Source organism: Epinephelus moara, chromosome 8 (assembly GCF_006386435.1).
Source record: "Epinephelus moara isolate mb chromosome 8, YSFRI_EMoa_1.0, whole genome shotgun sequence".
In the NCBI taxonomy this organism is placed as follows: domain Eukaryota; kingdom Metazoa; phylum Chordata; class Actinopteri; order Perciformes; family Serranidae; genus Epinephelus; species Epinephelus moara.
This window is the reverse complement of record NC_065513.1, coordinates 2,093,446-2,116,390: the sequence shown is the minus strand read 5'-3', so window position 1 is coordinate 2,116,390 and position 22,945 is coordinate 2,093,446. Positions and strand designations below refer to the sequence as shown.

The 22,945-nt window shown below is 41.4% G+C and overlaps 1 protein-coding gene across 1 annotated transcript in view; it reads right to left on the bottom strand.

Moving 5' to 3' along the window:
• The window catches only part of nelfb (negative elongation factor complex member B), a 66,977-nt gene that overhangs the window by 17,676 nt on the left and 26,356 nt on the right, over positions 1–22,945 (bottom strand). Inside the window, exon 8 of the mRNA XM_050050345.1 lies at positions 139–234. Within this exon, the coding sequence (XP_049906302.1) occupies positions 139–234 (96 nt within the window). The remainder of the gene's footprint in view (positions 1–138; positions 235–22,945) is intronic.

The following is a 22,945-nucleotide window of genomic DNA, read 5'->3' as shown; positions in this document are numbered from 1 at the left end:
TTCAATGCAGTGACCTTCAACTAGCCTATAACCAACAGCGTGAAAAACAAATAAGCTATTTACCAACAGTTTGTTTTAGCCTTGATGTGATTTTATGAACTGACACAAAGATACACCTGAGCTGTACACTGTACGTACCAAACGAGGCTCTTTAAACACCTGGCTGTCAATCATGTCCCACGCCCCCTGACCCAGTGACAGCATCCTCAGCAGCAGCATCAGGTCTGGACTATCCTGTTCACAAACACACATGCAACTTGACCTTTTGTTGATTAAATAGGCTGTGTATGAGGGAAAACACAGTGAAAACACATTTACTTGAGGGGGAGTCTTTTAGACCCAGCACCAACACAGAAGGAAATATGCAAATTGAAAATAAATAATTGCATAAAAAATGAGTCTGATGGCTCACAGAGACAAGACTACAATACAGCTGCTTTAAAGGTCTTGTATTTAAGAGTTGGTGGCATCTAGTGGTGAAGTTGCAACAAACTAAAACTTGTCCAGTGTGCCAAGCGGTGGCTGACGTGAAAATGCAATTGGCCCCATCCAGAGCCAGTGCTTAGTTTGTCCCTTTTGGGCCATTGTAGAAACAAAATGGTGGATTCAGTGGAAGAGGACCTGCTCTGTATGTAGTACACACGGCTCATTCTAAGGTAATGATAATGATTCTTATTTTCAGGTGATTATAGACTAATAAAAACATAGTTAAAATTACATATTACATTTCTGCCAATACATCCACCTATATCCTACACACTGGACCTTAAATGGAAAGCAACATTGAAATATTCTAACTGTGGTTGGACTTAATTGGTGAGTGAGGTTGTTTTATACAAACCAGTGATCAGTTTCTGCCGTGTTGCCATTGGTTTTAAGTATGTAAGCAAACATTCAGCTCAATCTCAGTTAAAAGTTGCAACTGATAATTCATAATTAATCCTTTTTGAGTCTTATGTTACATTTATGATATAAAGTAGGGATGGGCGATACAGACAAAAAATTCATTATCTCAGTATTTTTAGGCTGAATGGCAATACACGATATATATCTTGGCATCTTCTATAAAATGGGCTACATGTTCAGTTATAAGTCAAAGCCACATTTGAGATGTCACAAGCACTTTCATAAAAACAGACTGATCAGAATAAAATGTAGAGCTGGGGATATTTTTTTCCCTGTTTGAAAATGTACAGCTGCACAACATGTAAGAGAAAAATTATATAAAATATATAGCAGGGCTGTACCTTAACTTTTTGCACATAGCACTGGAGCTGCAGAAGTTTAAGGGTTTGCAGCACAGGCCACAAAACTATAACATGAGTAAAAAAGTGTCAAGTAGGCCTAAATCCGTTGTAGTTTTGGGGGGGGGGGGGGGGAGTTAAAAAGTCGTTTTCCACAGCCTTTCAAATGAAACTAGTGCTGGGAAATCATTTAAATCTTTTCATTTTTTAGGCTATTAATCTTATTAATGCACATAGCATCAACAGAGAGGCTGAGGGAGGAAAGGAGCAAGAGACTCTGTTCTCATTATATAGGTCTTGTATATGAAATGTCTGTGTTGTCGCTGCATTTTTTCAAACACATCTGTCACCTGCATCCAGGCTGTCTCAATGCACACTACAACTACCAAGAGGAACGGCAATGCGCTATGATCCATCTCACACACAAATTAGCAAACAAACACTCACCTGACACAATCAAGCAGCTCTGTCTCCCACACATGCAGCACAGTGCTGTGCTGCACATTTGTTACTGCGGTCATTTCATTCATCTCACAGACTGATTTAGCGCAGCATGTGCAACATATAGACTGATGTCACACTCGAGACTAATTCACAGACAGGTTAAACAGAATAGCAGTGTGTGTCTGTGTCTCTCTTAATGTTGCTGGAGAACTTGTGAGTGAGTGGGGCGGAGCAGTGCGAAGAGTGTGAGAGGAGAGATGCACACTGGTATTGCTTTTCCGAAGATCAGTGTTATGTAACGCAACAGTTTGCATACCGGGCAGGTGTTAGTGTGGAGGATGCCATCCTCTACCTGCTACACCGAGCCCACTTGCACCAGGATCAGGGAAGCAGCATGGTGAGGATTCTCTTCCTGGACTTCTCGAGCACCTTTAACACCATCCAGCCCCTTGTGCTTCAGGACAAACTTAACAGGATGCGAGTGGACCCCTGCCTGGTCACTTGGATCTCCAGCTACCTCACCGACAGGCCGCAGTACGTCAGGCTGAGGGACACCACGTCTGCCACTGTCATCAGCAGCACCGGAGCACCCCAGGGCACGGTGCTGGACCCTCTTCTCTTCACCCTGTACACCTCGGACTTCTGCTACAACTCTGAGCTGTGTCACATCCAGAAGTTCGCCGATGACACAGCCATCAGGGACGACAGAGAGGAGGAGTACAGGAGCCTAGTGAGGGACTTTGCTGTCTGGTGCCACACAAACCATCTACAGCTCAACACCTCGAAGACCAAGGAGCTGGTCATTGACTTTGGGAAGTCCAGACCAAGACCGCGACCAGTTCTGATCGAGGGAGTTGAGGTGGAGGCTGTGGATTCCTACAGGTACATTGGGCTGTGGCTGGACAGCAAACTGGACTGGACAACCCACGCCAACCACCTGTACAGGAAGAGACAGAGCAGGCTGTACTTCCTGAGGAGGCTGCGGTCGTTTAACATCTGCAGGAAACTCCTGCGGATGTTTTACCAGTCCGTGATAGCCAGCGTCCTCTTTTACACCGTGGTGTGCTGGGGGGGCAGCACATCCAAGAAGGACACATCCAGGCTGGACAAACTGATCAGGCAGGCTGGCTCTGTGGTTGGCATGAAGCTAGACTCTCTGGTGACGGTGGAAGAGAAGAGAATACTGGACAAACTGCTAGACATTATGGACGATGCCAGTCACCCTCTGCACACCGTCATCAGCAACCAGAGGAGCCTGTTCAGCCAAAGACTGCTCCTTCCCAAGTGCAGGACTAACAGACTGAAAAACTCCTTTGTCCCTCAGGCCATCAGACTGTACAACTCTTCCCAAGGGATTAATAAAGTTCTATCTAATCTAATCTAATCTAATCTAATCTCTAATCTAATAATAACAATAATAATTATAATAAACATTATTTGTACAGCACTTTTCACAACACATTTACAAAGGGCTTTATAAGACAAATAAAATAGTATACACCATCAAGATAAAAACAGCAACGGTCACGTGATGGCAAGCTAGAGAACAGACGCGGAAACGTCAGCTCCGTATCTATTGATTAAATAAATGATTTTTACGTACTGATAGCCGAAAATAAAAGTTTGAACAGCTTACTAAATGCAAAGGGGACTGATTCTCATCCTCATACATGTCTAAACGTAAGAGGACGGCAGTGAGAAACCTCTGCGGTGCAGCAATGAAAACAGCTAGCAAGGAGGTGACGCTATTAGCCATGTCTGCCCAGGAAGAAAGTGCAGAACGGGAGTACAGCTCCGCCGAAATAATGGCTGCTATCAACGAGGGAAACAAGGCGATAACTAGCAAGATTGAGGACCTAAACTTGACCCTAAAAGCTTTGCAACAGAAAACTTCACTTATTGAGAAGAAACAAGAAGACCTGGAAGGCGGCCTTAACAGGCTCGACGGCGATGTGGACAGCATGTCCAGGCGCCTCACTCAAATGGAGCAAACGGTACAGGAGTTGAGAGTAAAGCTGGATGACATGGAAAACCGCTCCAGGAGATGCAGTCTCTGCTTGACGGGGCTACCAGAAGGGTTTGAAGGAAGTGCACCCACCAAATTTGTGGAGAAACTACTGCTTAACATCCTGGGAGCTGACAACTTTCCTAACGGACTGGAGCTGCAGCGCGCCCACAGGACACTCGCCCCGAGACCGAAGCCAGGCCAGCCGCCACGGGCGATAATAATGCAGTTCCTATGTTACCAGGATAAGGAGCGGGCCTTGACGTCCGCGCGACAGCAAGGCATGCTGCGACATGAAAACAACATCATCCCACTCTACCCGGATTATTAATTTGAGCTTCAACAGAAAAGGCGAAGATTTGACGAGACGAAGAAAATCCTGCGGGAGAAAAGAGTTGAATACCGGCTGGTTTATCCTGCTCGTCTGATACTGAAACATGCTGGTAAAGATCTAAGCTACACAGATCCAGATGAAGCTCGTAAATTTGCCGAAAATCTGTCCTTGGCAAACTAAACATAAAGACACTTGGAGGCCGCCTGTTCACCTTTCACTCAGTTGTCATTTAATACGGACTGAGCTATATGACTCTCCTGAGAGGACGAGGACATTGACTTTGGCGCGTACATCAGAGTGAATGAACCACAGCCGAGCCTGCACTGTGGGTGTAGACATACTCACCAATTCCTGTCGGTGAGACTTTTCTCAGAGTATCTGGACAACACCACGAAAATGAGAAGCCCATCTATCCCTGGACTACTGACCACCCAGCCAAAAAGAGATGGGATTGTAAACAGGTTCTGCTTGTTTTGTTTTGTTTCTAGGGATGGACGATAAACGACTCTCCTCATGCCATCCCCGTATATATATATTTTGATATTACACCATGAGGGTAAGTTATCTCATTTTCTCTGCTCACAGCCTTGTTTCAAACAGCTGACTTTAATTTACCTTATTATTACCCTTGAATTATTGATGTCTAATCAAATGATCATAAGAAATCTCTGCTGAAACGAGGGTTTAATTTGAGGTTATTGATATAATCTATGTGATTGGATATTGTGAAATCCTGTTTTGGGACTGTTTAGGGGAGCCTGTTGGCAAGCCCCGTGTTCCTGATGTGTGGCTTAGTATTCAGGAAATGAGGACTCTTGACACCAGATATCTCGCAGTTAACAACAGGTTCCTTTTTGTCCCGTATGTTTTAAATGTATACCAGTACAGAAATGGAGACTGCTGTTACGTTACTACCTATCAATGCGCGTTATTTGTGCTAAGGAGGAGTGCAAACACGCGCTTGTGCATTTTGGGGTACTTTCCAACTCTTTCCAAGAAAGAATTTTGTTTGTATGCATTTAATAGTTCGTTTATCTCAGTTCCTTTTTTTTTTGCTTTTGTTATGGTAATTTTATTTTGGTGCAGTGCAGTCAAAGCTAAACCAAATGCTAGGAAAATTATCCACCAATCCAGGGTGCCCACATGCCAAAATTCATGCTGGGGAAATATACAGAATTTAAAAACACTTAAAACCATCTCTGATGACTACTTGCCGATTGCTATCCTAACACTTTCCCTTTATACCAGACAAAATAGAACGTGACCCAGGTGGTAGATTTATACTGGTCAAGGGTAAGGTATTATCTGAGGTCATTACCCTGGTCAACATCTACGCCCCCAATTATGATGATCTAAACTTTTACCAGTCTTTATTTTTAAAACTAAGTGGAGCAGAAGGGGACATTATTATAGCGGGTGACCTTAATTTGACCCTAAACTAGATCGCTCTTCTGATAAAAATCCTGTGAAATGCAGGTCGAGGAAGGTAATCAACTCCTATATAAAGTATCTGGGATTATGTGACATATGGAGATACACACATCCTAATACTAAAGAATACTCATTTTTCTCAGCTGTACATAACTCCTTTACCCGAATAGACTATTTCATTATATCCATGGCAATGGTTCACAGGGTTAGCAGTTGTGAATATCTACCACGTGTAATGCCCCCATCTCTATGGTAATGCTTCCTAAAAACAACTTTCAGAAATTTTATAGGTGGAGAGTTAACCCCTCACTATTACATGATCCAGAATTTGATAAATTTATTACCTCCCACATTAAATTATTTTTAGAGACCAACTCTGAAACCACCCCATCACCCTCTATCCTTTGGGAATCATTGAAGGCCTACCTGAGGGGACAAATGATATCTTTCTCTAGTCATAGGAAAAAATAAAGTTGGAAAAACTTGGAACTTCTAGAAGCAGAAATAAGGAGTTTGGAGAAGGAACACTTCAAAACAAGATCAGAAGGGATACACAAGGTACTTCTAAGAAAACGTAACCAATATAATATATCAAACACTTATAAAACAGAGAAAGCCCTACTTGGAACTAGGCAGAGATATTACGAACTGGGGGACAAGGGAAATAAATTGTTAGCTTGGCAGCTGAAAAGACAAATATCCACCTCCATGATTCATAAAGTTAAAAAAAACAGATAATACCACCACATGTAACCCAAAAGAGATTAATGACTGCTTCCAAGAGTTTTATAAGAATTTATACACATCAGAGTGCGAAAACACAGCAGATAAATGTGAGAAATTCCTATCCTCCTTGAACCTACCAAAACTATCGGTCCTAGATCAAGCCCTATTGGAACAACCACTAACCAGAAACGAAATTCTAAAAGCTTTAATGTCTCTCCAGTCTGGGAAAGCACCTGGTTTAGATGGGTTCACACCCGAATTGTATAAAAAATTTCATAGCCATTTGATGAATAATTTAATGGATATGTATCGCCACTCAATCGACAAAAAGACACTGCCCCCAACAACTCAAGAAGCCCTAATTACGCTAATTTGTAAACCAGATAAAGACCCCGAACTTATGGGCTCCTATCACCCCATCTCTCTGCTTTCAGTAGAGAGCAAAATATTTGCCAAGGCTATAGCAATGAGGCTAGAAAAACATCTACCATCACTCATTCACAAAGATCAGACTGGCTTTATTAAAAACGGGGCTTCAATGAACAACCTGAGGCGCCTTTTTCATATAATATCAGAGGCAGTTAATTTAAAGGACACACCCGTAATCGTTTCGCTAGATGCGGAAAAAGCCTTTGATCGAGTTGAGTGGTGCTACATGTTTAAAGTTCTGGAACATTTCAATTTTGGTAATTATTTTATAAATTGTATTAGACTCTTATATGATGAACCCAGAGCCAGAGTTGGTACCAATGGAATTATATCAGGCCCCTTTGCTATTGGACGGGACACAAGACAGGGGTGCCCTCTTTCGCCCCTGATCTTTGCTCTCATCTTGGAACCACTGGCTCAACAAGTGAGAGAAGAATCTAACATAATGGGAATTTCGATTGGAAAAATTACACACAAAATTACCCTCTATGCTGACGATATACTTTTGTTTTTAATCAATCCTGATACATCCCTTGTAGCCTTACTAAACTTGACTGACACCTTCAGTGGTTCTTCCGGTTACAAAATTAACTGGACTAAAAGTGAGCTCTTCCCAATATTAAAAATAAATAAATAAAAAATTATGGCGAAAACGTAGTTTCTTCCAACACTAGAATTAATATAAAAATATTCACAAAGGAAAAAACACTAATGGTCGGCGATAAGTAGTGTTTAACTTTTGATTGAACACTAAATTAAAACCCTTGGCGCATACTGCAGCACAATCAAACAGATGCGCAACTCAGAGCATCAGAAGCGTCTCTGACACTAGACTCAGAGCGGACCGGTGGGAACTGGAAAATGCATATTTTAAAATTTATTTAATCATTATTTTGAGTCACATTGTTGAAAGAATTTAGTCGTCTCTGTTCAAGCAGGATAATAGCAGGTCTCCATTGTGCGTCGGGCTTTCTATTTCCTTGTCGGAGATTTTATCTTTTTTAATTACTACTTACGTTTTTCAAGTGATTTCCCAAATTTTTTGTCGAGTTGTGATATGCCAATTGCTTTTGGCAAATCTGGCACTCTGCTTTCTGGGGGTTGTCGGGGCATATTTTTAAGTGCAACCACACATCTAATGACCTCTTGGACATGTCTGCCAGCTCTGAGTGCGCTCATTGTCAGTATCGGACTGGTGGGGGTTAGTGTTGCGTTTAAGGCCTCCCCCAAAAAAAAAAAAAAAAAAGAGAGAGTGGAGAGAGGAGGACTGGGACTTCCAGATATGCAATTATATTACTGGGCTGCCCAAGTAAGACCATTGTTTTACTGGTTTGACGATGAAGAGACCCCCTCCTGGACTCAAATAGAAAGACATATCTTAGGGGCGTAGGTAGCGTAGTGGATAGTGCCGGCGCCCCATGTACAGAGGCATCGCCTCGCTGCAGCGGCCGCGGGTTCGAATCTGGCTCGCAGCCCTTTGCTGCATGTCAGTCCCCACTCTCTCTCTCTGTCTCCCCATTTCACTCTCTGTCCTGTCAATAAAGGCAAAAAGCTCATAAAAATAATCTTTAAAAAAAAATGAAAGACATATCTTAAATATAAAAGATTTAAAGCATATCCCGTATTGTTTTAACAAAAAAACTGTAAAGAAATACACAGACAACCCAATCATTATTTACTCAGTTAACATTTGGGGCAAAATTAACCATTTTTTAGGACAAGTCACCTCCTTATCTCCACTTACCCCTATCATGTCTAACCCGTCCTTAGATTTTGTGCAGAAGGACCTTGGCTTTAAAGTTTGGGCCCAGAAGAATATAATTAAGATTGATGACCTATATGATGATAACACTTTAAAGTAATTTCAGCAGTTGAGAGACTCCCACCAATTGCCAGCTACACATTTTTATAGATATTTACAACTGCGCCACTTTATACGATCACAACTGGGGGGAACCCTGGAAAAACCAGAGCTTTCACAGTTAGAATGCTTACCCAAAGAATTAATAGAAAGCATAATTCGCGAATTTATGACCTTTTAATGTCATACAATAAAGCTAATACTAACCTGGTCAAAGAAAAGTCAGAGAAAGATCTTGGAATTCAGATAAATGATGATCACTGGTCCTTATTGCTCACAGATGCACAAAAAGGATTTATTAATACAAGATATAAAATATGTAATTTCAACACCATTCACAGGTTCTATTACACCCCTGAAAAAAAGCTAGAACAATGGTGGAAAGACATAGAATATACACTCAAGAAAGTCTTAAATATGGAACTTAATTTATCACCCTCCATAGTACTTCTTGGGGACTACTCTAATCTCCAGTTCGACTCAATACACTCAGCAGATTTCTTGGGACTGGCAGCAAAAAAGTGTATTCTGTCTAAATGGATTGTTGAGGACCCCCCTAGTCACTCACACTGGGTAAATGAACTCAACTACTGTATGCCCTTAGAAAAGATCACATATAGTATTAGAGGTAACCCAGAGATTCTTAAAAACATGGCAAGCCTGGATTAACTTCCTAGAACAGTGATCTGTTAAACCTGTACTGCACCACCATTACTTTTATTTCCATCAGCACCATTCATGCAAAATGTTCTTTCTTTTTTATCTATTTCATTGTTTTCCTTTTGCACTGATATGGCAGTCTCTATGTGAAATATATTTGGAGGAGATGCTGTGTAATTGAAATTTGCATATCATTTTGATCTTTAATTTGTTTTTTTGATTTTTAGTTTTGGTTGTTTATCTGTTTTTGTTTTTTTATTTTTTACACATATACTTGATTGTTTTTCTCGCGTGTAGCTGCTGGACTATGTTCTGTAGCATAAAGATGATCAATAAAAATAATAAAAATATAAAAACAGCAACAAAAACATTGAACATAGGCCAAGACCAAATAAAACAAAGTGTGTAAAAAAAAATCAATAAATAATAAAATCAATAAAAGAAGGATAGAAACTAGACACACAACAAATTTACTGTAAAAAAAGCCTTTCTGTCAAAGTATGTTCTTAGTAGTGTTTTAAAGGAAGACACTGAGTTTGCCAACCTAAGTTCCTCAGGTAAGGAGTTCCACAGCTGTGGTATGGGCTGAAATATGTGCCACCAGAAACTGAATTTGAATCATTTATATTTGAATTTGAATTTCTAAACTTTAATAATTGCATTGAAAAACTGAATTTGAATCACATAATTTGAAACTGAATCATTTATATTTGAATTTCTAAACTTGAGTAATTGCAATGAAAAACTGAATTTGAATCACATAATTTGAAATTGTATTGTTAATTTGAATCATTGCATTGAAAAACTGAATCTGAATAGTATAATTTGAAATTGAATTTATTTCTATATATCTTCACATTCAGTTCTCACAATTCAAATTCAGTTCTCAAAATTCAATTTCAATTTACTCAAACTGTGTTTGACTATAAGGTTAATATTTTCAGAGGGAAAAAATACAAGACAACAGCTTTCATTAAGGCTCAGTCAGATACAGTCAGGGCTACACATCTGATGCTATTTTAAGAATCCTCACATCCCACTGACCACAAGTCTCTGTGTTGCTAAATACTTCAATAATTAAACCGTCCAATATTAATATGGTACAGTAGACTCTGTATGTACATGTTTTCTGTTCACAGAATAAACCTTCAGATCAGACAAATACAATCTTAATCTCTAAAATTCAACAAAAATGAGTAGTTTCTCTAAAACGTCATATTGTTGAGTCGACATCTAAACCAATCAGCTGTTAGATCAGGTGAGAGCCAGGCAGTGCAGTCGGTGGAGAGCAACTGCAGCACCTGGTTCTAAAAACTGCGGCCGCCTCGCTCTCACGGTTTTATCGCCGTCCACTTTTGTAATAAGTCAGAGCAAGTCGGGATGAAGTCGGACACAAAACTAACCGGCATGCATTGTGCNTCCACCGACTGCACCGCCTGGCTCTCACCTGATCTAACAGCTGATTGGTTAAGATGTCGACTCAACAATATGACGTTTTAGATAAACTATTCATTTTTGTTGGATTTTAGAGATTAAGATTGTATTTGTCTGATCTGAAGGTTTATTCTGTGAACAGAAACATGTTGTGTGACTGATGGTGAAGTTTAGTTGTCAGAGACTGAATACATTCATCATAAACTATACAGAGTCTACTGTACTATATTAATATTGAACCGTGTAATTATTCATGTATTTAGCAACACAGAGACTTGTGGTCAGTGGAATGTGAGGATTCTTAAAATAACATCAGATGTGAAGCCCTGACTGTATCTGACTGAGCCTTAATGAAAGCTGTTGTCTTGGGGGTTTTTTTCCTCTGAAAATATTAACCTTATAGTCAAACACAGTTTATTCAGCCTGTGTAGTTGAGGGGACAGGTCAAACTGATATGATGCTGATTTACAGGAGAATTCATATCAAATGGAGGTTAAACCATGAACATAAACTACAGATCACCTGTAAAGCATTTTAATAAATTAATCTATCATAATTAAAACAACTGGAGACTGAAAACAAACTGATAGCCTATATGGGTCTGATCACTTTTTTAATGAACTGACATCATTCCAAACAGGATGTTAGTGTGTCTGTGACTTCCTGGACGGACTGAAGGCTGCTGGAAACTGTCGGGAAACTGTCCGACTTCACCGCAGCTTTTTGTCACCACCCCCCGCTGTGGCCGCCTGCTCTCGTGTACTTTTCAGGCGAGGCGCAGTTCATCTCAAACAAGCCTATTGTCTATGGTCTATGGATCAAGCCGAGCGCTTCTTCCTACGTCCTCAAAAACGTAGGTGCTGATTGGCCGAAGAGGAGTCCTGTGAATCTGCGCTCAATTGCTCTTCCTTCATGCTTTAACTACCCGGGTTCTGCGCTCAATTGCTCTTCCTTCATGCTTTAACTACCCGGGTGTCTGTCACAGTAAATTGAAATTGAATTTTGAGAACTGAATTTGAATTGTGAGAACTGAATGTGAAGATATATAGAAATAAATACAATTTCAAATTATGTGATTCAAATTCAGTTTTTCAATGCAATTATTCAAGTTTAGAAATTCAAATTCAAATATAAATGATTCAAATTCAGTTTCTGGTGGCACATATTTCAGCCCATACTGTGGGGCTCTAATGGAAAATGCCCGGTTTCTTTTAGTAACGAGGCGGGCTGTAGGAACAGTTCGGAGAGTCCTACCTGAGGAGCGCAGGCAGCGGCTAGGCTCATAGGGTGGAAGTTAATCTAAAATGTATGTTAGAGCAAGGCCATGTAGGGCTTTAATAGTAATTAGTGAAAGTTTAAAATCAATTCTATGAATAAAAGGTAGCCAGTGTAGCATTGCAAGGGTGGGAGTCATATATATATATATTTTTTTAATTTTATATACTTTATTAATCCCCGAGGGGAAATTCAATTTTTCACTCTGTTTGTCAATTACACACAGGTCCGAACACACACATGCACAAACTGGACCTATAAATGCACTAAGTGGAGAGATGTCAGAGTGGGCTGCCCATGACAGGCGCTCTGAGTTGTTGGGGGGTTCGGTGCCTTGCTCAGGGGCACCTCGGCAGTGCCCAGGAGGTGAACTGGCACCTCTCCAGCTACCAGTCCACACTCCATGTTTTGGTCCGGACGGGGACTTGAACAGGCGACCCTCCGGTTCCCAACCCAAGTCCCTATGGACTGAGCTACTGCCGCCCCATATGGTCTTGTCTCTTGGAATTAGTTCAAATCTGGCAGCCGAGTTTTGAACAAGCTGGAGATGGGAAATGGCCTTTAGACTGAGCCCTGAATACAAGGAATTACAGTAGTCCAGATGTGATGAGATAAAGGCATGAAGAACTTTTTCAAGGTCTGCTTGAGATAAAAAGTTTTTTACTTTTGAAATGTTTCTAATTTGATGGAAGCACGATTGCAAAACCTTAGTTGCTTTACATCGGAGGACAGGCTCCCAAGGTTCTTAATTAAGTTAGAGGTCAGGTTTGGGGGTCCAAAAAAAAAAAGGACCTCAGATGTGGACTCATTGAGCTGGAGGAAGTTTTATGACATCCAGCACTTAATATCTGAGAGAAAAGCCATAACATGAGAGAGATTGTCACTACCAGTCAGCGGAACATGAAGTTGCATGTCGTCCACGTAACTATGAAAATTAATATTATAATTACGGATTATCTGACCCAGAGAAAGCATATAAATAAAAAACAGAGGAGGACCTAGAATTGACCCCTGGGGAACACCACAAGAGAGGGGGGTTGGGGATGAAGAATATTCTCCCATTACAATAGATGAGTTGATTAAAACAGGAGTAGATAGGGGGACATGCCTCATTTAGCAGGATAGAGAATCCGGGGCTTAACCAGGATTCAGTAGTAAAGGAGAAATCAATATTGCTAGACATAATAAAATCTTGGAATAAAAAAGACTTGTTTGCAAGGGACCTGACATTAAGAAAACTAAAAACAGCTAAAATGCTAAAGCTGGGATCAGCAGACAGTACAGCTAAAGGGTACAAGTGAGGTTGAACTGATGTGTTGGGGTCTGTTACTGGAGTGGGTGGAATGGGGAGTAAAAGTAGTAATCTCTTATTGTAGAATAAGCAGATCAGCTGGGTCTATAGGTGGGGCAGTTTGTGATCCTGTGATCCTCACAGGTATAGTATTGATAGAGCTGTACTCAGCAGGACCCAAGGAAAAATGTTCAACATTATGGACAGGAGTGGCTTCTGGAGCAGGGTCGTGCTGAGGTAAGCATCAGTCAGAATTAAAAGCAATATGCTGGATCAAGTTTTTACAAGCTGTTTAAGATCCTCTGTGTTCAGGTGTAGGCTGTCAAATTACGTTAAAATTAAGTTTTTATCCATTAATGCAGACTGTTAAGATGGCTGAAACGTTCAGGGGTTTTTGAGAGAGTGGGAATTGGGCCAGAAAAACACAGGTTTTGCTCAGGTTCTGAATTGTGATTGCCATAGATTTCAGTTGCATGCAGAGTTTAAGTAATTGTTTATCCATGACGTCATTGGTACCCACATGAACAATCAGTGTGTGAGCTGAGGGATGCAGGTCTGTGTGCACTGGTGACAGTTTAATAATGTCTGAAACGTTGCTGCCAGGAAGGCAGTAGGTGATAGCGCCTGGACATTCAACAAATCTGACGATGGAATCACCAATAATAAGGATTTTGGGTCGTCGGTCTCTACTGCCTCCCTTAAAGACGGCGAGTTTGGATGAAAGAGGTTGCGGATTGCAATTAGTCACTTTAGCTAGGGTAGTGGCAACGACAGCAGAGTTAAATGAACACGATTCACCTGGTGTGCCTGTGGAGATGACGTTACTACTACCTACAGCAGTGTCCACTTCTCTGTTGAGCAGTTATGTTGAAGACTGGGGGCCAGGAGGACTGCACCCAGAGTTGGATAATGCTGGAGGGGAAAGGCGTCGGTGATGTTTTCCATGGGATACCGGGATCATCTGGGAAATCCACCACTTTTTTAAGGTTTTGGAGAGGACTGGGGCGGGTGGCTCCGGAGCAGTTCAGCATCCGGCTCAGTTAGCATCTCGAGTGGAGCAAAGTAGTTGGAGATGGGGACCGGGTCATCATCCCTGTCTGGTGAGAGAAGAGGAAGAGAAATCTTTCTCCCATTCTTCACAACGAACACTCAGGAGAGAGGGTGGACTGCCGATGGGCCGGGAGTGGGACTTTCAGCCCAATTCTCAGAGCTGAAGGGAGCATCTTGTTGCAGTGTATCCAGCCGGGAAAGGAGCAGCGATTACCGCTGGAGGACAATGTTCAGGACACTCTCAATGGAATAGAGTTCGGATCTGACTGGATAGCTCGGAATCTACTGGTATAAGTGAAATCTAGCCTGGCGTTGCCAGACCCAATTCACAAAACGCGAATGGGTCTGGACACGGAGTGTACATTTCCTCTATTCCCGAGGGGCAGTATAAACGGCTGTCACTCAAAGTGCCCCTTCACACAATTGCAAAGACAGAAAACCAATCAGAGTAAACGAAACTTGTGACATAGGCTAGCAGAACGCCACTGTAAACAGACCAGCAAGCAAGTGCAGGGTGCAGCGGAGATGAGCTGTGATGATGTCTGGGAAAGAGTGTTGCCATCTTAACAGATTTCCTCCTCACTGTGGACTCCGAGTTGCATGGCTGTGATTCCCAGCTTGGTTGCTTCCCTGACCTGCTCCTCCATGAGATCAGCTAGCGGAGAAACAACAATAGCCACTGGGTTTTCACTGAGTCCCATCTTTTTCCCAATCAACGGAGCCACTTGGTAAATTAAACTTTTACCAAACCCCGTAGGAAGGACAGCAAACATCTTTTTTTTCAGTAAAAGCTTTCGGTGCAGCCATTTGCTCTGCTTTTAAAGAAAATGTACATTCCAGTTCGTTCAACACATTTACCATTGCAGTTTCAAAACCAGTTCGTTCAACACATTTACCATTGCAGTTTCAAAATCAGTAGCCATGTTGGTTGTTTACGAAAGGCATTCACTCCGCTCCTTGTCCCTCCTATTCTTTTTTTTTTTAAATTAATTTCTTTATTGAGGATATTACAGGTATTACAGACATTTTCAAACTATTCATACTTCCCTGTCTCGACATCTTTCCACAAAATAAAAAGTGGTCATATACATCACAGGAAGAATACACATATAATGCAGTACCTCCTCTCATTAACCTGTTCCAACCCCTCATCCCACCCCACAAGAACCGACCCCCCCACCCCACAAGAACCGACCCCCCCCCCCCCCCAATGCGAACTGAATGTATCTCTTGATTCCTTGTCTCTAAACAGAGAACTCTCTGTATTAAAGAGCAAATAAAGCTGTAAACAAAAAGTTAACCAGAGAGAAATATAAATAAATAAACAAATACATAAATAAATTTAAAAAAAAAAAAAAAAAAAAAAAAAAGGATAAGTGTTCACTCAGGTGGTAAGACTTTACGTGAGTTGACATATGTTAAAAAGGGCTGCCATTTCCCATAGAATTTTTCAGAGTCACCTTTAAGTTCATCTCTGATCTTTTCCAATTTTAGGAAAAACATGACATCCTGAAGCCATTGAGAGATTGAAGGGGCGCAATCTGATTTCCACTGGAGAAGAAGACGGCGGCGTGCTAATAAAGATGTAAAAGCTAAGGAGTCTAACTGTTTAGAGGTGTACAGACCATGGTTCTGAGGGCCTCCAAATATCGCAATGAAAGGGCATTTCTTAATTTCAATACTAAGTATTTTACACATAGTCTCAAAATATTCCTGCCAAAATTGTGTAACTTTGAGCAAGAATAGAACATGTGACTTAAATTGCATGGAGACTGATGACACCTGTCACACCTATCTTCCACTCCTGGATATATTTCAGATAAACGAGCTTTAGAGAAATGGACCCTATGAAGGACTTTGAACTGTATTAGTCCAAGTCGGGCACAGAAAGAGCTTGTGTGGGTCCTTTTAATGGCCCTTTCCCACCCTTCCTCTGTGAATGTTATGCCCAATTCCTGCTCCCATGCCACCTTTGTCTTGGACACGGTACACACATTCAGTGATAAGCATAGATTTTTGAAATCAGTGATTTTTCTTTAGGGTTTAGCTCAAGAAGATCATCCCAGGGATATTTGGGGGGCATCAGGGGGTAGTTTGGGAAAAGAGAAGTAGCACAGTGTCGGATCTGAAAGTAGCGAAATAGATGGGTTGTTGGTAATCCATATTGAGCACAGAGCTCTGTATAACTGCAGAAACCATTGTCTTTGTACAGATCTTGAAAGCACTGTATGCCTCTGTTGTACCATTGCAGAAAAGTAGCATCTGTACTTGAAGGAGGAAATAAATGGTTTCTCAGTAAAGGTGTTCTAGAGGAAGCTGACAGAAATTTGAAATGGCGTCTGAATTGATACCAAATCCTAAGGGTGGATCGCACAACTGGATTATCAGTAAAGCCAGAGGGGTTGAGCGGTAAACGGGATGTAAGTAGAGCTTTGAGAGAGGATCGATTGCACGATTGTGCCTCAAGTCGACACCATGAAGTATCTGCACAGTTAAGCCAATAAGTTATCTTCTGAATATGTGATGACCAGTAATATAATTGAAAATTAGGCAATGCTAGACCACCGTTGAATTTACAATTTTGTAATAGTGATTTACGAATCCTAGGAGCTTTATTGTTCCATAAGAATCCTGAAATAACCTCATCAATAGTTTTAAAGAATTTCTTTGGTAAGAACAGCGGAATACATTGAAACAAAAAAAGGAATTTAGGCAAGATATTCATTTTCACATCATTAATTATTCCAATCAGTGTCAGTGGTAAGCTACTCCAGTGCTGGACATCAGCTTTAACCTGCGTAATCAAAGGGGAGAAGTTTGCAGAGAAAAGAGACGGCATTGTTCGTGTTATGTTGATCCCTAAGTATCTGAACCCCACAGGGTTAATTTTGAAGAGAATGTCAGATTGCTGAAGTTGGAGTGCAAGGTTATTTATTGGATAGCAAATACTTTTTAGTGGATTAACTTTATAACCGGAGAATAAGCCGAAACGTTCCAAAATCGACTGTATTAAGGGAATGCTTTTGGTTGGGTCCGATATATATAGTAACAGATCATCAGCGAATAATGACAATTTAAATTCTCTGTTCCCCCGGGTCACTCCCTTAAACAGGGAGGATGACCTCAGTGCGATCGACAAAGGTTCTATCACTAATGCAAATAATAGTGGGGACAAAGGGCACCCCTGTCTGGTCCCACGTGTCAATGGGAAGTAATTAGATCGGATATCATTTGTGTGGATGCTGGCTTGTGGAGACGAGTAGAGAAGGCGAATCCAAGATATAAATGTATCTCCAAACCCGAATTTCTTTAGTACGGCAAAGAGGTACCCCCACTCCACTCGATCGAAGGCCGCCTCTGCGTCTAAAGAAATGACCACTTCTGGAGTTATCGTAGATTGTTTAGAATGGAGTATGTTTAACAGTGTGCGTACATTAAAAAAAAGCTGTCGTTCCTTAATAAAACCTGTTTGTTCCTCAGATATTAAGGTTGGAAGGAACTTTTCAAGACGTCTACCTAGTAATTTTGCTAAAATCTTAGCATTGACATTCAACGAAGACACAGGTCTATAGGAAGAGCAGGACATAGGGTCTTTGTCAGTCTTCAGGAGCACTGTTATGGATGCCTGAGTTAATGTTTGGGGTAGAGAACCCCGTTTGAGGGATTCATTGTATACTGAAAGAAGTAATGGGGTCAGTTTAGTTTCAAATTTTTTAAAGAAGTCTACCGAAAAACCATCCGGTCCTGGAGCCTTATTATTTTGCATAGCTTTAACTGATGCTACTACCTCTTCTAAGATTAGTGGAGAGTCTAGAACCTCAGAAGCTCTAGGGTCTAAGGTAGGGGCCTCAAGATTTTGGAGAAAAAGAGTCATATCTGAGATGTCAGATGGAGATTCAGAGCAGTAAAGAGATGAGTAAAACGATTTAAAGATATCATTGATACCTTTAGGGTCAGTTACCAATGAACCTGAGGCGTTTTTAATTTGTGAAATGGTACGGGATGCTGCTTGACGCCTTAATTGATGTGCCAATAGCCTACTTGCTTTATCTCCATGCTCATAATATGAACTACGAGATCGCAACAGAAGCCGTTCTGCATCAGTCGTGGTAATAAGATCGAACTCTGTCTGCAGATCCAGTCTACGTTTCAGCAATTCAGGAGATGGGTTCCTGTTATATTGCCGATCTATATCACGAATAGCCGAGGCCAGGTCTTTTATTTTATTTCTGTGGGTTTTATTTGAAAAAGCAGAGTAGGAAATAATTTGTCCCCGCAAATATGCTTTTAGTGTTTCCCACAATAGTGAGTACGAAGTGGAACTAGGCTGATTAATGGCTAAGAAATCATCTATGGAGGTTGACACATACTCGATAAATTTATTGTCAGCTAAGAGGAGAGGGTTGAACCTCCATGGTGCAGAGTAACGTGGACAGACTTGGAGCTGGACATCTATACTAAGAGGTGCATGATCGGAGATGACAATTGCGTGATATTCAGTGGAGATAACCTTGGACATTAAAGTGCTATCCATAAAAAAGTAGTCAATACGGGAGTATGACTGGTGCACCCGAGAGAAGAAGGAAAATTCCTTTACTTGTGGATTGAAAAATCTCCAGGGGTCGACACATCCGTTTTTAGCCATGAACTCTGAGATTACTTTGGACATTGAAGATTGAGTCAAAGTGCGAGGATTCGATCGATCTAATTTCGGATCAATGACACAATTCAGATCTCCGCCAAAAATCAGCTGATGATCATTCAGGGAGGGGAGGTTCTCAAACAGCCTTTTCATGAAAATGGGATCATCAAAATTTGGGGCGTAAACATTTACTAGCACCACTGGGTTTTGTAACAGTGTACCTACAATAATCAAGTATCTGCCATCTTTATCCGCAATAACTTTATTAAAGGAAAACTGCACCCGTTTATTAATTAGAACAGCCACCTCTCTGGCTTTAGAATTGAAATTAGAATGGAAAATATTATCTACCCAGGGGCATGTGAGTCTGGCATGGTCTTTATTGCATAAATGGGTTTCTTGTAAAAATGCTACGTCAGTATCAAGACGTTTCAGATGAGTTAGCACTTTTGACCTTTTAACTGGATTACCATACCCTTAATATTCCAACTTATTAATCTAACAGATGAGCCAGGAATTCTGGAAATATTTGGTGTATTAGCCATTAAGAGTGTTATCTAAAGGAAGTCTGAAAGAGAATGCAGCCGAACACCTGACAGGAAACAAACAAACAAACAAAAATAAATAAATAAAAAAAAAAAAGAAAAAAAAAAGGGAAAAACAGGAAAGAGATACACGTACCACCCATCTCAACCCTTCTAAACTGATCCCCGAACAAAACCCTCCCACCAGCTACATATCTCCATCCCCAAATGATGGAAATAGCTGTATATGCTCCAATAGGAGCCATAACTCAACAGGTAGTGCTTACAGCTATGTAGCTAAAGTAACCAATAGGGCGATGGTGCCCTGCAGAATTATATATCAAATATAGCGACACTTTAACTTTAGTGTAAATACAGTGTATACTGTACAACTTCCAATACTGGAGAAACAGGAGAAACACCCCAGCCACAAAAAAAGGCCCATTAAAAACAAAACAACAATGAAAGCAAAAACAAAAAGCAAAAAGGGGCCTGGTAAATAAATAAAAACACCCTAAGTAGAGGGGCTGTGATCAGTCTACTTAATTGCCTTAGCTTAACTTGTTTATTGTAAAGTATAAAAGATAAATGAAAATTGCTCAAATGGACAGACTATAAAGGGTGCCTTCAAAATAAACATGCACAGCTAGCCAAGCTGGTATCATAACAATTCTTATGCATGAAGGAAAAAATATTCCTAAATTCCCAAAGTTAACTCAACAGGAATGAAATACCTCTGTCTTTAAGGTGTATTATTATATAAGGTGCCATACAAAATAGAAAAGCAATACGTTTACACCAGTAGTTAGAGGGTTATGCCACTCCAAGTCACACACGTTGTCCCTTTAATATCCAGTACTGTTGCATATTATCTGGGTGCACTTGAATGTGGCTTAATAACAGACAACTCGTCAGAGTAGCTTTAAGGTTACACGGTAAATGATACCTTAAATAACAACATGTACCACTTCAGTTCCCGTCTGCATTCAGTGTGTTAATAAATGCCTTGGCTTCACCTGGCGACTTGAACTCCTTTTCCTCACCGTTGTATGTGACCCGCAGGCGGGCAGGATGCAGCAGACCAAACCGTACACCTGGAATCTCTCTGAGCTGCTGTCTGACATCGTTGAACGCGCTGTTTTGGCCGTAAGATCTGGGAATACCGAAATCGTCATGTCTCGGATCTTAATCCGCTTCAGTTCCCTGGCTTTCCGAAGAATGTCCGCACAGTCTGAGTAGTAGTGCAGCCTGGCTATGACTACACGGGGCCGTTCTCACGGTTTGGGCTTTGGCTGAAGTATGCGATGGACTCTGTCAAGCCGTGGCTCCGTCTCCAGCTTGAAAGCCTCTTTGAGCAAAGTGGATACCGCCGCTGCAGTGGAAAAGCCGGTGTCCTCGGGAATGCCCACGATCCTGATGTTGTTGCGGCGTGATCGGGACTCCAAATCTTCACACCTATTTTCAAGCCTGATAATTTCCGCAGATAGACGCCCCACGGTGTCCTGGAGTCTGGTGATATCATCTGTGCAGGTGGATAACGACTGCTCCATCTCGCCCACTGTGTTTTTTAGCCCCACAAATTCGGACTGGATTGTTGCTATGCTGCTGGACAACTCAGTTTTCATGGCTTGTATTTCCATCCTGATAGATGATAAGTCGTCCCCCAAGGTACCTTTCAGCTCGGCTTTGAAGATTTGTGCGATGTCATCTCGGATTGAGGAGAGGAGTTCGTGTTTGTGAGCCTCGTCTGCTGCTGCCTCTGCCGCCATGGCGGTCCCATCCTGGTCAGGTGAGTCACTCTGAGACGAGGTCTTATCATGCTGGCTAGGCTGCACTTGTGGCTGTGATGTGATTCCTCCTTTGTTCATTTTTGGGGGCATTTCGAAAAGTAATTTAGTCAATAAACTACTAAAAAAAACACCCCAAGTAACTTAATCAGAAAGTTGACGATGGAAAAGTGTCAAAAAAGTAAAATATGTGACTACTGTGCAGGAGCTCATTCAATTTGCGTCCTACGCCATTGACCGCTACGCCGGAAGTCGTCCCTCCTATTCTGATGATGTGATTTCAAATAACCCGCCCCAAAGTAATAAACGGTTGTGATTGGCCCGGTAAGCTTTAACCGATGCAAGAATTTGACTTAATGATTGCATGGCCAGACTGATCTGCGGAGCAAAATTGAATATGAGCTTGCCAGATCAGGATGGTTTCACAAGGCTAAGTGAAATCATGCTGCAAAGAGAAATAAAACTGCCAGTGCACAGAGCTTTTAGTGGTGGGCAACGTTGTTTTAGTAAGCCAGCAATGAGCTAATGTCGGCTCCTAGCAGGCACCAGCACTTTCACACAAGGGCTCCCATAAGGAGCCCACTGCGATCACCTGTTTTAGTAGCTGTAAGTGGTATTGATGCTCAGATGGAAGACTTCAGAGAAGAAAACATACCGGCATGGGCCCAGAACTGGGCCCGCTGCCGAAGTTTTGCCTTCTGTAGTTGTAGTAGTGGTAGCCAGGGAGGAAATCGAGTCTCCAGGTAGATTAACCCAGGTCACGGGTCACAGGGGTAACAGGGAGGAGGTGAGAACAATACAGGGGGAACTGAAGATGAAGATCAGGGAGGCTAAGGAGAGGTACAGGAGGAAGCTGGAGTGGAATGAGGACCATCACTGACTTCAGGACCAACAACAACAGAGGAGTTGAGGGCAGCGTGGTCAGGGCCAATGAACTGAATCTGTTTTTTTAACAGATTTGACACTGCTGGCCCTGCCCATCCCCCCTCTGACTCTTCTGCTGTCTGTCTTGGACAACCATCACCCACTCCACCCTCCTCCCCCACTCCTCCCTACATGGCGGTGGAAGCTATGAACGAGCTAACCCTCGTCTGGCATCTGCCGAGTTTTAAAAATGCCGGCTATTTTGTCGCTTTATGTTGATGTCACATCTAGGGATGGGTACCGAACTCCGGTATTGAACGAGCCCCGGGGCTACATTCTTCAAGACCGCAGTATTGATAAGCTCTGACCTTAATGGACAACGTTACTCTTTGTGGCAGGTAACGGTCCACAAACCTCAGTGCACTTCAGGGACTGTTCTTTACTTGTCAGGGGAGGAGGGTGGCTGGTTGATTTTCATTTTATTTATTTATTTTATTTTGATTCCCCCTATGTTAATCACTTATTGATGCTGTTTTTGAAGTATGAATAAGTCAATAAGTAATTTATTCCATTGAAATATCATTGATGTATTATAGAAAAGTGATTTATCTTTTTATAAATGACAAAAGGCACATCTGCCTAATTTTTGCTATGGTATCATGATACTACTCAGAACCGTGATACTTTCACTGGTATCGTACCGTGGGTCACAATTTTGGTACCGTGACAACACTATTATTTTATGTATTTTACATTTCAAGTTGTAAAAAGTAAAATGTTTTGTTAAAAAACTATTTTGTTGCATAATGAGAATTGAGAAAATAAAGCAATTTATGTTCTTAATTTGTTTTTTTCTTCCTCAAAAAGTATCGATAAGAGTACCGTTAAAATACCGGATCGATAAGCAGTATCGATAAGAGTAGTAGTACCGTTAAAATCTTAAC